At 38.0% G+C, this 19,994-nt stretch overlaps 1 protein-coding gene across 1 annotated transcript; it reads left to right on the top strand.

Annotated features, from left to right (window-relative positions):
• The first annotated feature begins 1,697 nt into the window (after positions 1-1,697).
• On the top strand, positions 1,698-16,913 carry il13ra1 (interleukin 13 receptor, alpha 1). The gene is made up of 10 exons (XM_008435030.2): positions 1,698-1,960; positions 2,519-2,664; positions 4,492-4,624; positions 4,707-4,806; positions 10,636-10,826; positions 10,979-11,109; positions 12,098-12,224; positions 12,511-12,598; positions 14,485-14,560; positions 14,732-16,913. Exons 1-10 carry the CDS (start codon positions 1,897-1,899, stop codon positions 14,825-14,827), a joined length of 1,152 nt encoding a protein of 383 aa, XP_008433252.1. The 5' UTR covers positions 1,698-1,896; the 3' UTR covers positions 14,828-16,913.
• The last annotated feature ends 3,081 nt before the right edge of the window (positions 16,914-19,994 follow it).

Below are 19,994 nucleotides of genomic sequence, written 5' to 3'. Positions count from 1 at the left end.
AACAGAGAAAGTAAATGGATGGAAAATAATGCCCATTTTTGTTTTTGTTGGTGGATTTACATACATCTTACAATCCAGCAGCAGATAGTACCATTTCAAGTTTTCTTTGTGTTGCTTTTTTAGTTCAGTGCTCCTTGTTTTAGCTTTAGCTCTCCTCTAAATAGATCTATAATTAATAAGTCAAATAGTATTATTGTTAGAATTCAGATCAAACGGAACAACAAACATAACAAATGACCCTAATATTGCCTTAACAACAAAATAGACCTGTTCTGGACCCACAATTTTTGCTATACATCGTGGAGTGACGCATTCTATTTCATTTTGGGATTTATTACAAATAATTGTTTTTGTTAATAAGCTTTTAAACTGTAAATAATAGCTTGAAGCTGTTTCACAAATCTTTACATTCAAGGCAATTTATCACTAACATGTCAAACAATTTCTTAGACTCCGGTGTGGATGTCTTTAAAATAATATATGTTTAAAATGGTAATTTTTTTATATATATATGAGAGAAAAGTTCACTGAACTGAACTCTGCTCTAGTTTAAGTGAGGTTTTATACTGGGGGGCATTCACTGCTACAGCTGTGGAAGAATGCAAACCGACAGACTGACGGAAGGTGAATAACACAAAGGATGTTGAACTACAAACAAACCAGAAACCAAGGGGCCCAGACTAACAGTTATTGAAGAGAAATAAATTCAAGAGAAATAAATCCAAACGCACAAAGAACACAAGACTAACCTAAGAAACTAAAGACAAAGGACTAGTGAAGCTATTTTTCAAACAATAATTAACACAAAGATCCCAACTAAATACAAAAATACCTACAGAACTTAAATGAATCACAACAGAAACACTTAATAATCGGAACACAATGAGGTCTAATTAGCTGAGCCACAGTAACAAAAATACACATTAGACCAAAAACCATATAATAATATCAAACTGTTTTGAACTGTCAATATTTGCTTCCAAAATTTGTAGTTGACTTTTTTATGTTTAACCTCAGTTAAAGCTGAGGTCAAGAATTAGGGTGAAAATATGATTAGTTGCTGTGTTTCTTCTAATTATGTGCTCCATCTTACTAGATTTTACCAGATGCTGTCAGCCCTCAACTACCCATATTTGCCCACTGACTGCAGAGAGGGGTAACATCAACTTCAGAATTCATTGCAGCTCACTCACATGAAGATTTTGCACTGGGATGTTCTGGGGTTCTTATAACTATCTCCAACTCAACATTGACAAAACAAAAGAACTGGGGTTTTGACAACGAATGTTAAGATACTATTGCATAAATTTTTTTCAAATATTTATTTTATGCAATAAAACAAATATTTAAAAAAATTATACAATGTAATTGTAGCTGCTTAAAATCACACAATGTAATTTTCTGGAGTTTTACATTCTCTCTCATGCAGTTGAGGTACCGACCAAGAAAATCGCAGATCAGATCTCTTGGGAAAACCTGAGAAAATAACTATATATCAAGTATTTATTTCCTCCAATGGGTATCTGCGTCTTAGAACATGAAATGATGTGTGGTAAAAACTCCATTACTTCTCAACTGGATGCATACTGATATTCTGACCCGCAGACTGCTCGCATTTCTACTTCAAAAAAAAAAAAAAAAAAAAGAAAGAAAGAAAAAAAAAAAACCGTCGCCGCCCACCTCCAGCTTCCAGCCTCCAGAACTTCTTCTGCCTTCCCCCTTAAAAGAAGTTGGAAGCGAAAGCGTACTTGCGCTGCTCTCCCTCTCTCTTGTTTTACTATTTAAGTAAACGGGCAACTTGGAAACCGGACTGTAATGAGAAAGTCAAGGTCTCTGAGCGGCACGAGGAGGGAATAAGAAAACGAAAAAGACAAACCGCGTTAAACTATCAACAGGATGTTTCACTGCTTGGAGTTCGTCGCTTTTATTTGTCTGTTTCTTGCGGCCAAAACCACAACAGGTAAGAGGACTCTTACGTACGCTATAATTCTCGCTTAATGTTTGGTGATGTTATAGGCTTATTTAGTTAAGTCTTTTAAATGTTTTCTCAGTCTTCTGTTTCCCAATAGTGACGTCATGTCAGTTCTGGCATTAATTCCCGGATGAACTTGGGGAAATAGGAAATGGATCAAAGGTTTATTGTGTTTAAAGGGAACTGACACCAACAACTATCGCAAAAAAGTTTTAGACCTCGTTACATGGTTTTAAAAAGCTGAAGTGGTTACTTCGGAGTAGAATATTTTACTTCCTAAAAAAATAGAAAAAAAAAAAAAGTATGAGACAGACATCTGTTAGCTGTGAGGTGGGAATGTTGCTCTTCCTTTGTTATTTGACCCTCCCATCATTAGCTAAAATTAGCCGCGATGTTTACCAGGATGTATCCTGGTACTGTGAGGGAATTCTTTAAATAGCTTCCTGGAAGGTTTTCAAAATTCATTAGGAAAAATAAAATGATGTGAAGGCAATGGATAAATCTTGTATAACCACATTTGTGTCTCTTGTCTGTTTTCATTTTCAGAGCAAATTTTGCCTCCCCAAAACTTGTCCCTGCGTTGGATAAATGAGTTCACCCCAGAGCTCACCTGGGAGCCGCCTCCGAACTCCATGGCAAACTGCTACTATGATGGAATGATGAAACAGAACCACGAAGGGAAATTAAAATTTGTAAGTCAGCAAAAATGTTTACAGGAAAACATCTTTAAAAAATAATAATTGCAGTTCCATGCTTTAAATTATACAACCGAACATTAGGGGTTATGGTGCTGCAATGTAAACACAAAGCTGTAAACATATTGGCAGAGTGAAAACTGCCAATATGCCAACATAATCTAAAAATGCAATTTTTAGATTATGTGAACATCAAAAAACTTTTTTATTTTTCTTTATTTACAATGCCGTTCTATTGTATTCTAACCCTATTCAGTTCCGTCCTTTGTCTAAACCCATTAATTCTTTCACGGTCGTGCAAAATTGAATGTGCTTTTCTGGGATTGTATGCAGCCAACCCAGTTTATCTGAAATCAAGCGTGGTTTTGTCTTGACAGTTTTTGCTTTTGATTTTTTAAATAAGTTTTATTTCACACACATCTACACACTTATATTTTTGTAATTTTGCATTTAAATCTTTATGCTGGTTTGTGTGCCAGGCTGTTTTAATACAAGGATATGCTTCAATCATTGGAGTCCTGGCCATGCTTAAAGCAGAAGAAGAATGCTTTGCCTGGGCTGTTGTAAATCAAATATTCTATCAATTATTCTAATCCAGTCCTCCAATAAAAATGTTGATGAAATAAGATATTGGTAAATACAGCCAGAACAGCAGCATTAATATCTGATATCATTACTGGACAAAATTTTCTCATCTGTGTATCCCTAACAATGACTTTTCGGTAGCTTAGAAAATTAGCCTGTGACAATAATGGCTCATTTTGTTTAAGTCAACATGAACTAAAATGACACAAAAATCAGTTTTTATATTCAATTTAATATTAAAAATTAAAACAATAAAGCAATAAAAGTGCGCATATTTGTACATCTTGACTTCTTTGGATAAAGCGCAGTTGACTCCACAGCATCGTTTGGTTCGTCATTCGAAATTGTTGAAGCCATTGCTCTTGTGTGTGTTGCTGTTGCTAGAGGGAAACCGGCATGACTTGCATGATGTCAAAACAGTGTTTCCATTGCGGTTCCGACAAATTTCAATATGGCTGACAAGTCCCGTCATCCTTGCGTAAAAACTTATTTATTATTTTTTTTAAACGTGAGTTATTTTAAATTGTTGCGTTTCCTTTCTGCAAATGTATTTTTGTAATTCCAGTTTACACAATTTTGTGGTCGATGGAAACGCAGCTAGTGGGTTAGATGGTGTAACTGGGCTTTTTGAGGCGCCTCTGGAGGAAGAGTTTTTGCTAAAACGTCTTCACTACGTCATCATGTCAAACCTTCACTGATGTGAAGACCCAGTTCCCTTAATGGAACTGACCTTTTCCACTTCGTATTTTGACGTCCAACAAAATCTTTGTATTCCTACTAGTCCACAATAGCCTCTTGTTTTTTTTTTTTAATTCTTTTAGATGTTTTTTAAAACCAGGTTATTGCCACCATTCAACCAGGCATTTGGACAAGTGCCACTATGGGGGTGTGTTATGTTTGGAAGAGTGTAGAGGGAGGAGAAGTCCCACTGGAAAGGGAACCTTTGCTCCAGGCACAAGTTGTTTGGCTCACCTAACCGACAACTATAATAAACATACACTTCATTGTGAGATTTTCAAAGCTAATCATGTTACTTTATCTGCTAATCTGCTTTTAAACGTTTACACATCTTTACCCCTGACCTGTCTGATGTGTTTCCACTGCCTAAACTCTCTAGTGACTGTGACCAGGCTCTTTGTTTCTGTGGACCACATTTTATCCAAATGGTATTATTCCTTCTGGATAGACGATCGTTTCTGTCTGTGGCTGTATTTAAGGTGCTTGTCTCCCTTTTGATAGAAGCCACAAGGCAAGTCTAAATCTTATACGAAGGACAACCTGTACATGGGGGGAGGACTTCTGAGTTACTCTTTGCAAACAGTTTGTCACAATAACCGAAGTCAACCAGCAGTTTTGAATATATTTTACCCAGGTAGGACATTTACGTTCAATATAATGCATTAGTACAGAGGGTACATACATTGGTTTATAACAATCTGCAAAATGTATCTCAGATCTGGTGAAGTCGTTGGATTTCTACATGATTTCCGCCAAACGAGGTCACTGCTCCTGGTCCCCCGTCATCACCACTCCAGAGCTGCGTTTCTTCTATCAGTAAGTGTGTGTGTGTGTGTGTGCAATGAATATTTTTTGATCATACATTTTGCAAAGTGTAGGTTGTATTTGGCTATTTTGCAACACTTCCTGATTCATACTGAGCTACTTTGGTTGCACCACAGCCAGACTGAACTTCTCTTCTCCCCTCCCCAAAAAAAATGTAAGATGATAAACTTTAGCAAAGGCTAATCTGGTTACTAGCTTGGCTTTGTTGTTAAAAACCAGCACTGCAAAAGCACAAAATCTCCAAGTATTTTCTCTCTTGTTTCTACTGCAAATGTCTTTGTACACTTGAAATAAGACCAAACTGACTTCCTTGTAACTTTTCACCAGGAAACAGAAACTCATTTTAAGTCTGTATAACAAGACATTTTCCCAGCAAATTAAATAATGTTCCTGTGAAACTAGTTAATTTAATCAATATTAAGAAATTATTGACTTAAAACAAACTCTTATTTCTTGCTGAAACATTACTTTCAAATGTACTAAAATATTAGTACTTGAATCTTACCAAAAATACTTTTTAAGATTTTGTGTTTTTACATGCGAAAGCAAGGATATTCTACTAGTAAAGTTGACATAAAAAAATGTAAAAAAAGATTGCTATCTAACTAAAGGTTGATTTCAGTGAGTTCACTTTGACAAGGTTTTCAGTGCCTTTGGAAGAGAAATGGGTGCACGGCATCATACAGCCTCCACCATACGTGAATGGATTTTTGTGCAGGGAGAAGGGGAAACGTTTTCAACCTGTACAATTTTCTTAACACCATGAATCCATCATATCAGAATAAAGCAGTTTACAGTTTATAATTTCTGGAAACTGCATGCAGATTGTGACATTTGCGTGAAAAAGGAGTACCGTATTTTCTGGACTATACGGCGCACCTAAAAGTAAGTAAGTAAGTAAGTAAGCTTYATTTCTATAGCACTTTTCACAGACCAGGATCACAAAGTGCTGCACAAAGTATAAAAAATAAAACAATTTAAAACAACATACAAACAATAAAACACAGTAGTACACTAAAAAGCAAGTTTAAAAAAGTGGGTCTTAAGTTGTTTCCTGAAAGTGTCTATACAACCTTCAATTTCCTCAAAAGCCGACAGTGCGCCTTATATATGGTCCAATATTGAGCCACAACAGGTCTAGCAGCTACGGTAAGCAGCCGCCGACTTCATTTTCCCCCGAAGAAGAAGAAGCGCGCTGTGCATGCTGGGATAGTTGTCAGATTGCTGGTTTGTTAATAAACTTTGACTGACCCATCTTTTTTTTTTTCAAATCTTTATTTAAATTAAATTAGTATACATCAAAACAACATAATGAAGTATACAACACAATACAGCAGCCAAGCAAAACAACCAGGGGTCATGATTAGAGTTTGACTGACCTATCTACCTACCGACCGTCTATAATCAGGTCGTCTGCAGGTCATTTAGCACCACGTTCTCCACGAACATGCTGTGCGCAAACAGAGAAGGGTGACCATTGTCCGGCCACGCCCCGGCGCAGTCAGGGAAGACTCTCCTCGCTGACCGGAGTCGGATTGTTTTGTTGACATTCTTTATGTCAACAAAGTGGCTTTAGACATTCATCTGGGGTGCTTCGACTAAGGTTACCAAGGGACCAGCCCCTATACATTTAAAGCCGGGGGGGCAGGAGAAGAGAGAGAGACTGCGGCGGCAGCGTGTCGGTTGGTCTGTGTTACCCGGAAAGCAGTTGGGCACAATATCACAACACCAAAACCGTGAGTGAAACAATGACTGGGGCAGCCAACTATATAAAGTACCAGGGGAACACTTCTTTATTATTACACATCCACATTTGTAGAGAACGGAGCAAATCATGTCCCGTATCGGTTCAATACAGGACGGTGGCAACCCAAACTGTAGCTTCTATTCTATGCGCCTTATAATGCGGTGCGCCTTACATATGAAAAAAGTTTTAAAATGGGCCCTTCATTGAAGGTGTGCCTTATACTGCGGAAAATATGGTATGTCCTTTGTTCAAGGTGAAACTGTAAATTTTTTTTCTTTTTAAAAAAAATTGAACTCAATCATCCAAACATACCATACTCTCCCACATCAGTTTGGTGAGGGGTTCATCCCACATTACAGGCGTGTGCTATCCATCTGGCATCATGCAAATCTACAAAAATAAAACTCCTTCAGCTGCCTTTAATGCTGCAGCTGGGAAACGCACACATAAAAAAAATAAAAATATGCAAATGTAACCGTCGCGGTGAACTGAAATAACAGTTCTAAATATCAACCAGTGCTGTAAACTAAAGGCCACAATCCACACCAATTCAAGAGTTATCCGCTTCACAAACGTTTCCAGCATGTTTTGTTCAAATAACATAAGTGATGACTTCCTTTTAATGTGAAAAAAAAGCTAATCTGCTGCCTTGATCAGGTGGGGGCTGTGTTGGGGGGGGAATGGCATTTAGAATGGTTCCCCTTTATTAACCTAGACGGAGAAAAACAGGCTCTCTGTGTTTGCCTTCCCACAGATATTCATTGTCATTGTTGCAAAATCTGCTTGGCAATAATAACTCAAAGGAGATCAAGGTTATCTACATATAAAGAAAAAAAAGACATTTAAATTTAAATCTTTGAAGAAAACCTGAGTGGTTGACTAAACAGCTTTAGATATTTGAAAGCTGGTTCCAATCTGACTGAAAACATCTAAATAAATAATCAAACATCTATAGAATCAAGGCCAGAGAGGCTGTTCGTTCTGAGTTGGTCCATATCGTGGACTGATGATGTGTAAACTAATAAAGAGATAAAAGTGGAGATTCCTTCTTTAATTGGTAAGTGCTCGCTTTTCACAACTATGCTAATGTAATTACCAGGCGCAGAAAAACAAACATATTGGATGATGGAGTCTGAACCGATAATAGGATTCGATTCCCCACACAGAATAACCTCAGTATTTTTCTTTTCTCTGAAGTTGAGGACATTTAACTGGGCCCTCATTTTTAAGACTTTTGTTCCAAATGGTGGTTCTACGATGCGGCTGTAGACGTCGATATAAGCCAACAGCTGAATCGTTATCACTGAGAGCAGTTGAAGGGGGACGCAACCCTTCACATTTGCTTGCCAGGCTCCTCAATTCCCTGCCGGTTACATTTGGCAGCGTCTACACCTCGCATTCAAATCAGTCCTGAAGGATCAGATGTCCGCTCTCCATGCAAATAAAAAGGCAACCGAGAAGCACAGGCCTCCGTCGGGCAACATCTAGACACCTAGGTCTAGTGTTGTTTCTGTACAGCGTCTACATTTGCACAGTTACCACTGCAAAAGTCTATACAGGTGGTGAGCTCAGTTATGTGGCCTAATGGAAGGAATGCAAGAAGCTCAAATCTCTAAAAATAAACTTTTCAGGAAAAATCCTTCTTCCTAATGTAAAATTATTCTGTTTTTGATGCTGTTTGTGGAACAGTTATCAATGAAACACATGTGAAGGGTGATCAGCAGAGATGATGTTCACAAAAAACCCAAAGCAGATAACCTGACTAGATAAACCATGTTATACAATGAGAAGCTCATACTGCCCTTTAATTGCTGATTATATTTTGAGTTTATTTTCTTCTAAAAGAAGCTTTTATCAAAAGCAGAAGTTGCAGCTTACTGGGCGTTGCTCAACTTCAGTGAATAAGGCTGTGAGGAAAACGCACTGCTTGCCTCTAAGTGCTCTTCACATTCCGGTCTGAGTAATGTTGAGTAAATGCACCGTCTGCGTTGTCTGTCGTGTCTTTAGCAAGATTAGGTTGACTGCAGCTTATGCTGAACCTGACCCTGCTGTCGTTCTGCTGGTTCAGGCAGAATGGCCGTTTGTTGTCGCTAACTTTATGGTTGAGGTGCTGACTGAGGCCTTTGTCTCGGGGAAGCAGGAAGCTGTTGCTTCCTAAGAAGCAACAGCTTCTTAGGAATCCTGCGGCACACCTTTCCTACCTGAGCAGGACAGCTGTGCCAATGTGAATTACTGTATGATTCATTTGTTATATTTAATTTGTGTAATTGGTTATTATAAAACCCCGGCTTCCTCCCACAGTCCAAAAACATAACTGTCAGGTTAACTGGTCTCTCTAAATTCTCCCTGTGTGTGTGTGTGTGTGTGTGTGTGTGCGCGCACGCAGTTGTGTATCCTGTCTGTCTCTGTGTTGCCGTGTGACAGACTGGCGACCTGTCCAGGGTGACAGATCGCCAGGAACTTTTGTTGGAGATGAGCACCAGCATCTCTCTGACCCCACTGAGGGACAAGGGTGTTAGAAAATGGATGAATGGCTCATTATAATCAAATTTATTAGAATTTTAAAAGTGTGTTTGTAGATTCATGTGTTGGCAGATATTTTTATGAAATGTTGACTCCAAACTATTTGTAAAAAAAATTGCTTTTTTTGATGATGTATTCTAAAATATTCTAAAGAAATTGAAACTTGAGAAACTGAAACACTCAGCTGCCATGTTACTTAGAGATCCAGTAACATTAATCAAAAATAGGATTTTTACATATCTCTTAAAACTATCAACATATCATGACAGTATAGCATGAGACAGATCTGCGAAAAGATCAAGTTCCTCCCTGAGCTACTATTGTCTTCTGAACAAACGCACTGACCAAAAACAACCAATCAGGGGCAGGAGGCGGGTCTTGGCTCTGTCAATCAACGCCGTGAACACCCTATTAAATGTGCTAATGGCAAAGAAACAACTCACTGTTTCAGTTAAACAGGGAAACCGTTTATCCACCATTATGGGTGGCCATGCTAACTAGTATTAGCATTCACGACCTGCTTTGATTGGATGAAAGCAGAAGAGCTCCATTTTTTTTCACAGATTATCAGTCTTATTCTACACTGTCACAAAATAGTGACAGTTTCAACAAATATGTAAAAACAATATATTTATTTTTTTCGTAAACGTTACATAGTGCAGCTTTCAGACGCTACTGGCTGCTGTTTGCAAAGCAGCCATTTATTTTCATTTGTGGTGATTGGTTGCACACCCTAAAGCAGAAATAAGGAAGGCTGTATTAGTTTCTAGTGCCAAGGCGTTTTCTACTGCGCATCTTAATGCATTTCAAGTTATATTTGGCGTTTGATTGAGGTAGGGTGTTGCTCCATGAAATCAGATTTATCCATCCCATCTGCTTGGAGTCTTTCTCATTCATTCTGAAGAAGTTTCTGCGGTTTGTTATGTCGCTGATTAAAATGTTTTCTGTTTAACCCATCCCTCATGTCAGATTCTGAGATTCTTCCAACCTTCACAGAGGAGTAGTAAATTACCATCGTAAGACTTTTGTCACTAATTGAATTAGCCAGATTTAAAGAGCCTAAATGCTTTGGATTGGAGGATGAGACAGTTCTGGCTGTATCTTCTCTTTTAGCTCACAAGTCCCCACGTTTTCTCACATTGCAATCTCGTGTGTTTCTCTTGGAATTTCTAGTGCAGCAGCCATGAGGACATGACAGAGTATTAGGGCCATGCTAAAAAAAAAAATAATTATGAGAATAAAGTCATAGTTTTATGAGAATTGAGTCATAAGAGAAGAAATTGATATTGCAAAAATAATATAATAAAGTATCATCCTTGTATTATTTCAACTTTATTCAACAATTTTACTATATTCTCATATTAATTTTACTTTATTTTTTATAATATTGTGACTTTATTCTAGCACAACTTAATTCTGGGAATGCTATGACTTTATTCTCACATTTGTACAGTTTCATTTCATATTATGTGATTTTTTAAAAATCATTCTTTGATGCATGAAAGTAATCCACATTTATTCCGCCCCCACACTTTTTTTTTTTTTTTAAGATTGAACGATCGATCACCAAATAATTCCACGACAGAGATACTACAAGAATGCTCATCGTACACTTACACTGATGGTTTGAAGTCTGGCTGTAACTTGGATGCAACTACAAAGATGAACATTAGGATGCTGTTTAATGCAACAGTGAACAACACAGTTGTTCGGAACACTTTCAATTGGGAAGAATTAAAAGGTTAGTAAAACTGGTTGTTCCATTTTGTTCCCTCTGTTCTAATTATGCCAGAATGTATTATTTAAATAATAATAATTAAGTGAAAAACCTAAAAAGTTTTACTATGTCAGTAATCCCTTTCATGTGTGTGTTTTTTTTTTTTGTCTGAAAAGTAAAACCACCTGCCCCTATATGGACAGTTAAAGAAAATAAGAACAATTTCAACATCAGCTGGACTCCTCCGGACATGCTAAGTTTAAGATCATGGACATTCCAAATAAATTACAACGAATGTGAACAAAAGGTAAGACATTAAACACTTATGTCTGTGTGTACTGAAATTCTATTCAATTCTATTCAAAAGTCAAAGAGTTTTATCAAATAAAAAAGTCAGCAGGTTGTTCATACTTACATTAATCATGAAAAACTTGGGTTTCTCAATATCCACAATTTTGTAACCGGAAACTGTAGCAAACAGTAGGGAATATTATGGAGTAATACTCCTTAAACATTGTGCCATGTTGCAACTACAAACATTTATCAGGATTTTCTGAGAGACACTAAGGAAAAGAAGGGTAGAATAGTGAAATATAAGCAGTGGTGAGCACTCTTCTGCTAAGTCTTTCAAAGTCAGATGTAATATGATGTGAAGGTAGCACCTTAGCATTAGCTTCTGTTAAACACCATGTTTGTTTAGCGCTTTAGCCTTAGTGGAACTGATTTTTATAATTAGGGTTTAAGGTTGGCGCAAATAACTTTTTAGGTACCGGTGGCCACCACTGAGTACAAGAAAATGATACATAGTTTCACATTTATTTTTTTCAAATGAAAATCTGATAAATGAAAACTGCCTCTTTTAGACTGATGCATGTTAATAAAATCCAGGACCAACTGCTGACTTTAAGTCATTTAGTGTCGGTATGAATCCATCAGTGCTGTTCTCAGTGGTTCATTGTCCAATGTTCAAAAGGCCAAGAACCTCTGTGTTAGTGTTCTTCTTTTAGTGTTTCTATGGTTGTTTGTTTCAATGCTCTACATACAATAAAGTTTTCCTAAAAAAAAAAAAAAAAAAAAAAAGTGAAATTCATCCAGGTTTAGATTCATCAGTTACCATAAACTTCTGTCATGAAACTACATCAAACTGTTAAATTACTATGATTAAATCAAACTTGGTATATGTTTGGTTATGAGCTTGATATAATAAGCCTTTTTAAAGAACATTGCAGCCCCCAGGGACTTTATCCGACACTGCAGTTGGTTCAAATGAACATTTCTTTGTCTACTTTTCTCAGGGCGAACGGTCTGTCCCAGAAAATACGTCCTTTGAGCTGCAGCGGTCCCCTAACTGTCGGTACTGCATATGGATTCAGGCCACGAGCAAATCTGGCAACTCGCTTCCAACTGATGAGAAATGTTTTGGTACAGTTGTATTTCTTTCTTTTTTTTAATCATTTTGTTTTTCTTTATTATTTTAAAGGGTTCTTCTGTCATTTATATCACCTCTACGACCTACACTGCAAACTCAAATCATTAGCTTTTATAATGAGCTTGGTGCTAGGATAGTACCATGACTCACTGCTGTTTCTTTATAGTTTGTGACTAAACTTTCTCGTAAAATCGAATGTATTCAAAATTTGCCAGTTGTTCCATCAGATATCCCTTTATTACGTTTGCTGATTGATCCTCCTGGTGCCTTTATTTACAGATCCTGATCGTGGTTCTTTCTTGGTGTACGTCGTCGTCGCTGCCCTGGTAGTTACTCTGGCAGTTATCTCTATTGCGTGTTTGCTGAGGTAATACTATTTTTACATTTTTTATTTCATGATGCTTTGCTAAAGTAATCACACCCATTGGATTGTTAAAAATTTCACATGTCAACCATTAGCTTCAATGTTCTTCAGTGGGATTTTGTGTGACTGGCCAGCACAAAGTAAAGCATAAAGTAATAAAGTAAAGCAAAAACATCTAAAATTCCACTGTAGAATGTCATATTCAATAAAGATCAAAATAATGTTTCAATTTACATTAAGAAAGTGTTAGCTGAGGTAAAGTTAAAATAGGTCTAGAAATGTTATGTACTCAAACAGCAACGGTTCCCTTTGTTTTTAATCGGCTTCTTTCCTCACTTTCTAGTGGTGTCAGAGTTTGTCTAGTTTGTTATCCCAAGTCCAAAAGAGCTTTCAAGTGGCGTGGGGACACTGGCCATAAAACAGGGATATATTGGCATCACAGTTAACAAAGCTGTAGCGAGGGGAGGCGGGACGATACAGTGGGAATTTGGCACCTGACCATAAAGGGGCAATGGATGATGGAGTGTTTAGCATTTGTAGAACCTTTTTTTTTTTTTTTACTCTAGTTAAAGATGTCAGTCTTAATCATTTTGGCTTATTCTCCTTTACAATATAGTAATTCAATTTAAGTCGGTTCAATTCAAAAATATTCATTCCAAAGAGTAATTAAATGTTGTACCTCATTTCATCCAAGTACCCTCAAAGAGTTGTTGTAGATGGTGGGAAGGAAGGATGTTCAGTAGAGGTCAGTTTTGCAAGAAATCTAAGGGGCCTTTAGCTGAAAACTGCTAAGGGCATGACATGCTAACTTATCAATTTCCAGCTGCATTTTCAGTACAAATGTGCGCAAAAACCTTGTCAATATTCCGGCAATGTAAAAAAAACAAAAAAAAAAACAACCCAAAAGCACAATTTTCCAGTTGCAGTGTTTCCACTAACGCAGTTAAAATCGCATGTCAATAAGTTTGTTCACGCAATAATTCATTTAAAAACATGCTGCGCCATCTTCCTCCTACTACAACCTGTTGTCTTCTGGTGTAAACCACTGGTGTGTGGCTTGCGCCAGTGGCAATATCCATCCATCCATCCATTTTCTTGCACCTTTGTCCATCGGTGGAGTCGGGAGGGGTGCTGGTGCCCATCGAGAGGCGGGGTCACCCTGGACAGGTCGCCAGTCTGTCGCAGGGCAACACAGAGACACAGGACAAACAACCATGCACACACACACTCACACCTAGGGGCAATTTGGAGAGGCCAATTAACCTGACACTCATGTTTTTGGACTGTGGGAGGAAACCGGAGAAAACCCACGCATGCACAGGGAGAACATGCAAACTCCATGCAGACAGACCGGGGCCGGGAATCGAACCCAGAACCTTCTTGCTGCAAGGCAACGGCTCTACTAACTGCTCCACTGTGCAGCCTGGTTGGCAACATCCAGTTATTGATAATGTGACTCATCTGATGCCAAAAGTGTTTCAATTGCAGTTTTGTGAAACACATCAATTTTGATGGCGCCAAGAAAAGCCCACCCAATTCTAACGGAAAAGTTTTATCGACAAATGAGTTTGGTTTTTTTTAATTAATTTTTGAAACGTCAAACTGTGCAATTATATGTCCTGTATGACATCATCACTGCTTAAATCTCTGTCTGGCTGCATGATTCAAAACCTGGAGATGTTGGAGTAGGGGAATCACGACAAAGCAGGCTGAATTCAAATGCACACCACACTTTTTTTTTTTACCTATTTGTTGGTCAGTTCCATAAAATCCCAATGAACAATGCATTGAAGTTTGAGTTTAATGTGGAAAAATTGAAGAAATGTTATACTTGGGTATCATGGTTGGCTCTATTCTTTCCTTTGAAACAAAGTTCTTACTGTGTACAGGAATAAGAAGCATATTTTCCCCAAAATACCAGTACCTTCAAACATCTTCAAAGATGTTATCGAAAACAACAATGAGGTAAAAAGAAGAGGGGCGCCGGGGGGTTTGCACCAGCGTTTGAAGTGTTACTAATTCTAGAGTTATTCTGTGTGTTTGGGACACCATTGCTGCTAACGGCACTATTTCAAGAAGCATTTGGTATATTTGGACTAACACTTTCTTCTTTTGGGTGCCTCTTCCTTCTCTCAGAGTTTTTTTCGCAAGTTGTACGTCCCGCCAGAGGAACAAGAGAACTGTACCGTCACGGTGGTGAGAGATGCGCAGACCATCAAACCAGACTTTTGAAACTCCTCCGCTGTCGGCGCACACTTCCTCTGAAGCAAGAAATCAAATTGGCATTAACACAGAAACCCGATTCTGAGTCTATTTTAATGAAACTTTGCAAAAAGTTGTCTCATGTGACTGTGGATTGAAAGGCCAAACTTTGCAATATTGATACAGCAGAAGAAAATCAACTGCTGTATCCGAACAGATCCACTCAGCAGCTGCTTGTTTTCATGGAAATGCCTGAGATTTGGTCGCTTTGCACTAAAGGGTCACTGAACTGTGAGTCGGGACCTTTCCTGAGACTTCATGCAGCTGTTCCTACTCAGCCACAGCTGCATGAGATGCATGCTGAAAGAGATTCATTATTTATCCCCAGCTTGAGGTGTTTTGTTTTATAACACCTCTGGGTTCCATGTACAACTGAGGCACACCATGAATATTTTGTAGATGGGATTTTTTCTTTTTGAAGAGCTCTCAGACCAGAATTCAACAATGTGCCACAAATTCTCCTATTGTTTCTACCAACTCTTGATTGTTTTTATGTCATGAAACCAAAGGGATGCAGTACTGTACGCCATCTTTGTGTAAAGAGTTTCCCTTTTGATTTGCACGTATGAAATGGGAAGAGAAGCGTTTTCAGCTCGTATTGGGAAGGGTAGTTATCCTGGAAACGGTTGGAAAATGCTACACTCTTTCTGCTTGAATTTCTTGACGGTTCCATAAAAAGATGAGTTATATTCCATTACCTACAAGAAGCTGCTAAATTAGTCAGAGATTATTCATTTTTACACCATGTATAACAGATATAAATCTAGGTATGTAGTCTGCAAATCTACTTTAGACATAAATGCACATAACTCCAAATGTTATCTGGCAGCAAAGTGCTTTGAGTATAATCGATGGGATGTGTGAGGTGTGTGTGAACCGACTTTAGATTGATACACACGTCTCTTTGGCTGCATTAAGGCCGAATTTGGTGCGAGGTCAGTTGTGACAATTATCTACAAGAATCAGATCCATAAATGCAGGAAATTCTCAAGGTTATAAAACCAAACATCTGACCAAAAGTTAACAAATATAAGATGATAAGAAAAAGATTTAAAGAAGAAAAAGGATATTCCCACTGAGATCATTTAGTGTCAGAGAGTTCTATTAGAGGTTGAAATTAAAGTGGACCCCGGTAGTGGCAGGGGTGAGAGACCACAGTAGTCCACGAATACAGGAGACCCTCTAAAATTCCTACAACTGCCTGTTTTAATCACTCAACACCAAAAACAGTGGAAACGTTCTTGGCCCTACTGCAGAAATAGCTTCTACACTCCTGGTTGCTTTGTAAATAATAGTCAGCAGCATATAAAATAGCAATATGCATGGATATTTCAGCTCCAAAACAGCATTTTCTTATGAATATTATAGATGAGCTCTACGAAAAGATGCATTAACAGGCAGGTTTTCCGCAAATAATTTGACGTTAAGGCGGTGGAGGGAGCAGGGGGGGCTCACTGTGTAAAGGCAGGAGTGATTTCCTGTTTCGCTTTGTTACATCCTGGCAGTCTGAGTCTGCTGTTGAACGAGCTTTTTAAATGACAGAGCAGATATAGAGAAAAGATTAACATGGTCCTAACTTTGGACAACGTTCTCCTCTCCAACATGACACCCAGAGATTCTAATTTCTCTCTACGACATAGCTGGCCTTACCGCCTCAACAAACATGGCGGCACTGGCCACCACCGACTCGTAGAACATCCTCAGGATCTTCCAGCAGACGTTCTGGTGCCTGGGCCTTTTCAGAAAGAAGAAATGGCTCCGATCCTTCTTTTTAGACCACATTTGCATTTTTAACCAAGTCTGATTTATTGTCCTTACTTGACATTCAAGGGACCACAAAAAGGTACAACAGGGGTCGCAGGGGTTCTTGGACCTTTTCAAGTCCACAACCAGTACTTTAGTATCACCACTTTGGGTTCCAAGTGGTTTTTCATGTTCCATGTGATAAATGTGTCCAACACAAGCCTGTATTGTGTCTCATCACTGCCACCGAAGAGTCCAGCTACCTCAGACTCATGAGAATACTTCTGTGGATGGCAGGTGTCTGAACAGCGGCTGTAGTCACAGGTGTAGAGAATAAAAAGAAAAGATCACTTTGGGGGGAAAAAAATATGAATTTGATGAGTTAGTACTACCAAAGAGTGTTGGTGACAGCTTATTGGCAGGTGTATCATGATTTTGGCATCCCTTGTTTGCCAGCAGTTACCTCACCACCTCTGTTCAGAACTGGGCACCTAAAACTGCAAAAATCTTCCTTTATATGTTCAAGTTACTGCCAATTTACCAAATATTTCAATATTTACATCTTTTCAACTACTTCATACCAAAAGTGTAATAATATAACTAAAATCTTAAAAAATAAAAATAAAGTGTTCATTTAACTTTTCTACTCCTCTAGAACAAAATCAGAGCTTTTATGGCACAAATTTGTTGAGGGCGACAGCAGTAGGAGTTCACTCTACAATTGGAGGGTCATCGGTTCGATTCCCAGTCTGTCCGCCCTTGTCGTTTATGCCCCTGGGCAAGACACTTCACCCACCTCGCCTGATAGTAGATGAGCCTTTTGTGATTTGTATTGGAGATATAAAGGTATATCTCCAGATATTCCATTCCATTATATATAATTATTATATTGAAGACTCTAAGTGAACATATATATATATTTACTAGCTTTAAGTCTTCCAAAGATTTCCATCATGGACCAACCCTCTTTCCCTCCCCCAATGTCTAAAACTGTTACTTTCCTTGTTTTTCTGTTCGGGCAGCTTTCTAGTCTGGAGATATTTTCTGTGTATTTTGATGACATACTTTGTGTGACTGATCAGTGGAGCTGTTTGTAAATGCCTTAAAACTCAGTTGTGTTTCTTTCACAACTGGAATTTGTATATTTGCACACACACACAAAACTGTGGGTGTATTTGTTTTAAAGTAAAAGCCTGATATGTATTTTTTTATATCTTTCTTATGATCAAGCTGATCTCAACAGGGGAATGATTGTATTTGTTTTTCGGAGTGCTTTGAAGAGACACGGCTCCCATTAGTTACTGCTACCAATGCATATTCACAATGTAACAACCTTCCCTGTTCCTCCAGCCCCCTACCCCCACCTGCCCCCAACAATGTAGTCAAATGTTTAATGTCGACAAGATAACTTTAGTTTGCAGTAATGTTTTTGTTTTTTTTGGCTCCTGTCTAGCTTCTTTATTTTTAGCTAAGTTGATTAAGTAGCTGCTAGCTGTATCATACAATGTTGCACCTCAACTTTAAAAGTATGCTTCCACATCTTGGCAAGAATGTGATGTATATATTTTTTTGTCCTTCAAAAATTTTTCAATAAAATAACCTTTTTAAAAACGCAAAATAGTTGTGTTTTGCATGAGGCTGTATTTAATTTGGTTAATTTCCGGTGTCTCACTTTATAAATAATTTTGACTGGTAACTCTTGTACTAATTTTTTTTTTTTTTTAGAAAAATTTACCACAGTTGAGTAGACTGAGTTACAAACGAAGAAGGCATACACACGTTGTTGTTGGTACCCCTTTGTTAATCAGGAGCACTGAAATGACTTGAAATGAAAAAGAAAGTACAGAAAATTAACTAATGAAAAATGAGATATAGTTTCTGAAATTTAAGTCTGGAGAAATATGATTTTTTATTATCACCATCATAATTTTTTTGTCGGTTTCAAGTTATTTCAGTGACCATCATAGGCTTTTGGTCATCAACTGAAGATTGATCAACTGAACATTACCAATAATGTTGTTTATGCGTGTAAATGTTAGAGAAGTGGCAGAGACTAAACACGTCAGCTAAATGTCAGAACCTTGAGGTTCATAGTAAAATGTTTTCCTCACTGGCCCATCACTGTCTTCTGCTTTATCTGAAAATTATCAAGAAAAAAAGTGTTCCAACCACTGAAAGTATTTAGTAATCTCACTTCTGCAAGTTGTACCATAAGCACGCTAAACTCTTTGGTCTGTAGGGAACTGCGTGAAGGTGGATCAGGCCTTCAGTATTTGACTGTTGGTCTTAGCCGAAGTTAAAACCGACCCCTGAGCCGTTTCTGTTCTTCTCGAGGGAAAGTATTAGAAAATAAAAGTGGATTGTGTCAGAGACTCCTGAATGTTTTAAAAATAAAGGAAGTATATAAAATGTCAGCATATTCTGATGTTCAAGGGACTTTTCAGTAGGAAAAGAACATCATTTCTGAGAGAAACGACCTGATTAAAAGTAGCGTATTTCCACAGAAAGACAACTTCCTTTAGAATTGTTCCTTATTTTGTCAGAACATTGAATTTGAATATTGCAAAATTAAAAGGAGGGCAAAAATACATTTTGACTTGGATCCCTGTCAGAAGCTAACATGTATCTTAAATAAGTTACGATAAACTAATTCAAGATACATGTTGAATTAGTTTCAACGTGTATCAAGATACATGTTTAGCTCAATGAGATTGAACTGGTGATGTTTGAGTGCAGAAGGCTTTGATCATCTGTGGTTTGACTGTAGTGTGTTTCAGAATGACAGAAGCACATATTTAGACAAGCAAGCTCAAAGCCAAGACCTAGACCTAAAGCTGCTCGAGTTTTAAACGTAGCGGTATGCTTGGAGTCGGATTAATTGTTCTAATCTAGTCTTTCAAAAAAACTTACTTTCAATTCGGGTTGAATTGGTATTGTGTTAATATAGGCATTTCCCAATTAAGGTGCACAAGTTATTTTATTCTCATCTGTCTAGAGTCCTTTTTTTTCTAGACCAGTGGTTCTTAACCTTTTTTGAGGTACCGAACCCCCCAGTTTCATATGCGCATTCACCGAACCCTTCTTATCTTCTCCCCCCCCCGGCCGACACACAAAATACTTGACGTATTCGGATTTAGTAATGTAATTGTATTAGTTGTGTTACCACCCCCACGCCACTGGAGGCAGTACCAACCCCGAAAAGATGCGACTAAGGAGAACATTTAGACTATAGAATTTGGTCACAACGGTGAGTTTTGCTGAAGTAATTAAAGACACGAGCTCAAATCCATGCTGAGAGTGGAGCTCCTTCAATCAGGGCTCCTCAGCAGCTCTGATTGGCTAAGCAATGTAACGTGATCCTCTGATTGGCTAAGCAATGTAACGTGATCCTCTG

The sequence above is a fragment of the Poecilia reticulata genome, linkage group LG18 (assembly GCF_000633615.1).
Source record: "Poecilia reticulata strain Guanapo linkage group LG18, Guppy_female_1.0+MT, whole genome shotgun sequence".
Lineage (NCBI taxonomy): Eukaryota > Metazoa > Chordata > Actinopteri > Cyprinodontiformes > Poeciliidae > Poecilia > Poecilia reticulata.
Note: the sequence above shows the minus strand (reverse complement) of the source record. Positions and strands in the feature narration are given on the sequence as shown.

What these genes read in the sequence shown, in the direction of transcription:
- il13ra1 (XM_008435030.2), top strand. Translation starts at nt 1,897, where the DNA reads ATGTTTCACTGCTTGGAGTTCGTCGCTTTTATTTGTCTGTTTCTTGCG. An exon ending in ACAACGAATGTGAACAAAAG is followed by an intron (nt 11,110 to 12,097) that starts GTAAGACATTAA and finishes TACTTTTCTCAG; the next exon opens with GGCGAACGGTCTGTCCCAGA. An exon ending in TCTATTGCGTGTTTGCTGAG is followed by an intron (nt 12,599 to 14,484) that starts GTAATACTATTT and finishes TACTGTGTACAG; the next exon opens with GAATAAGAAGCATATTTTCC.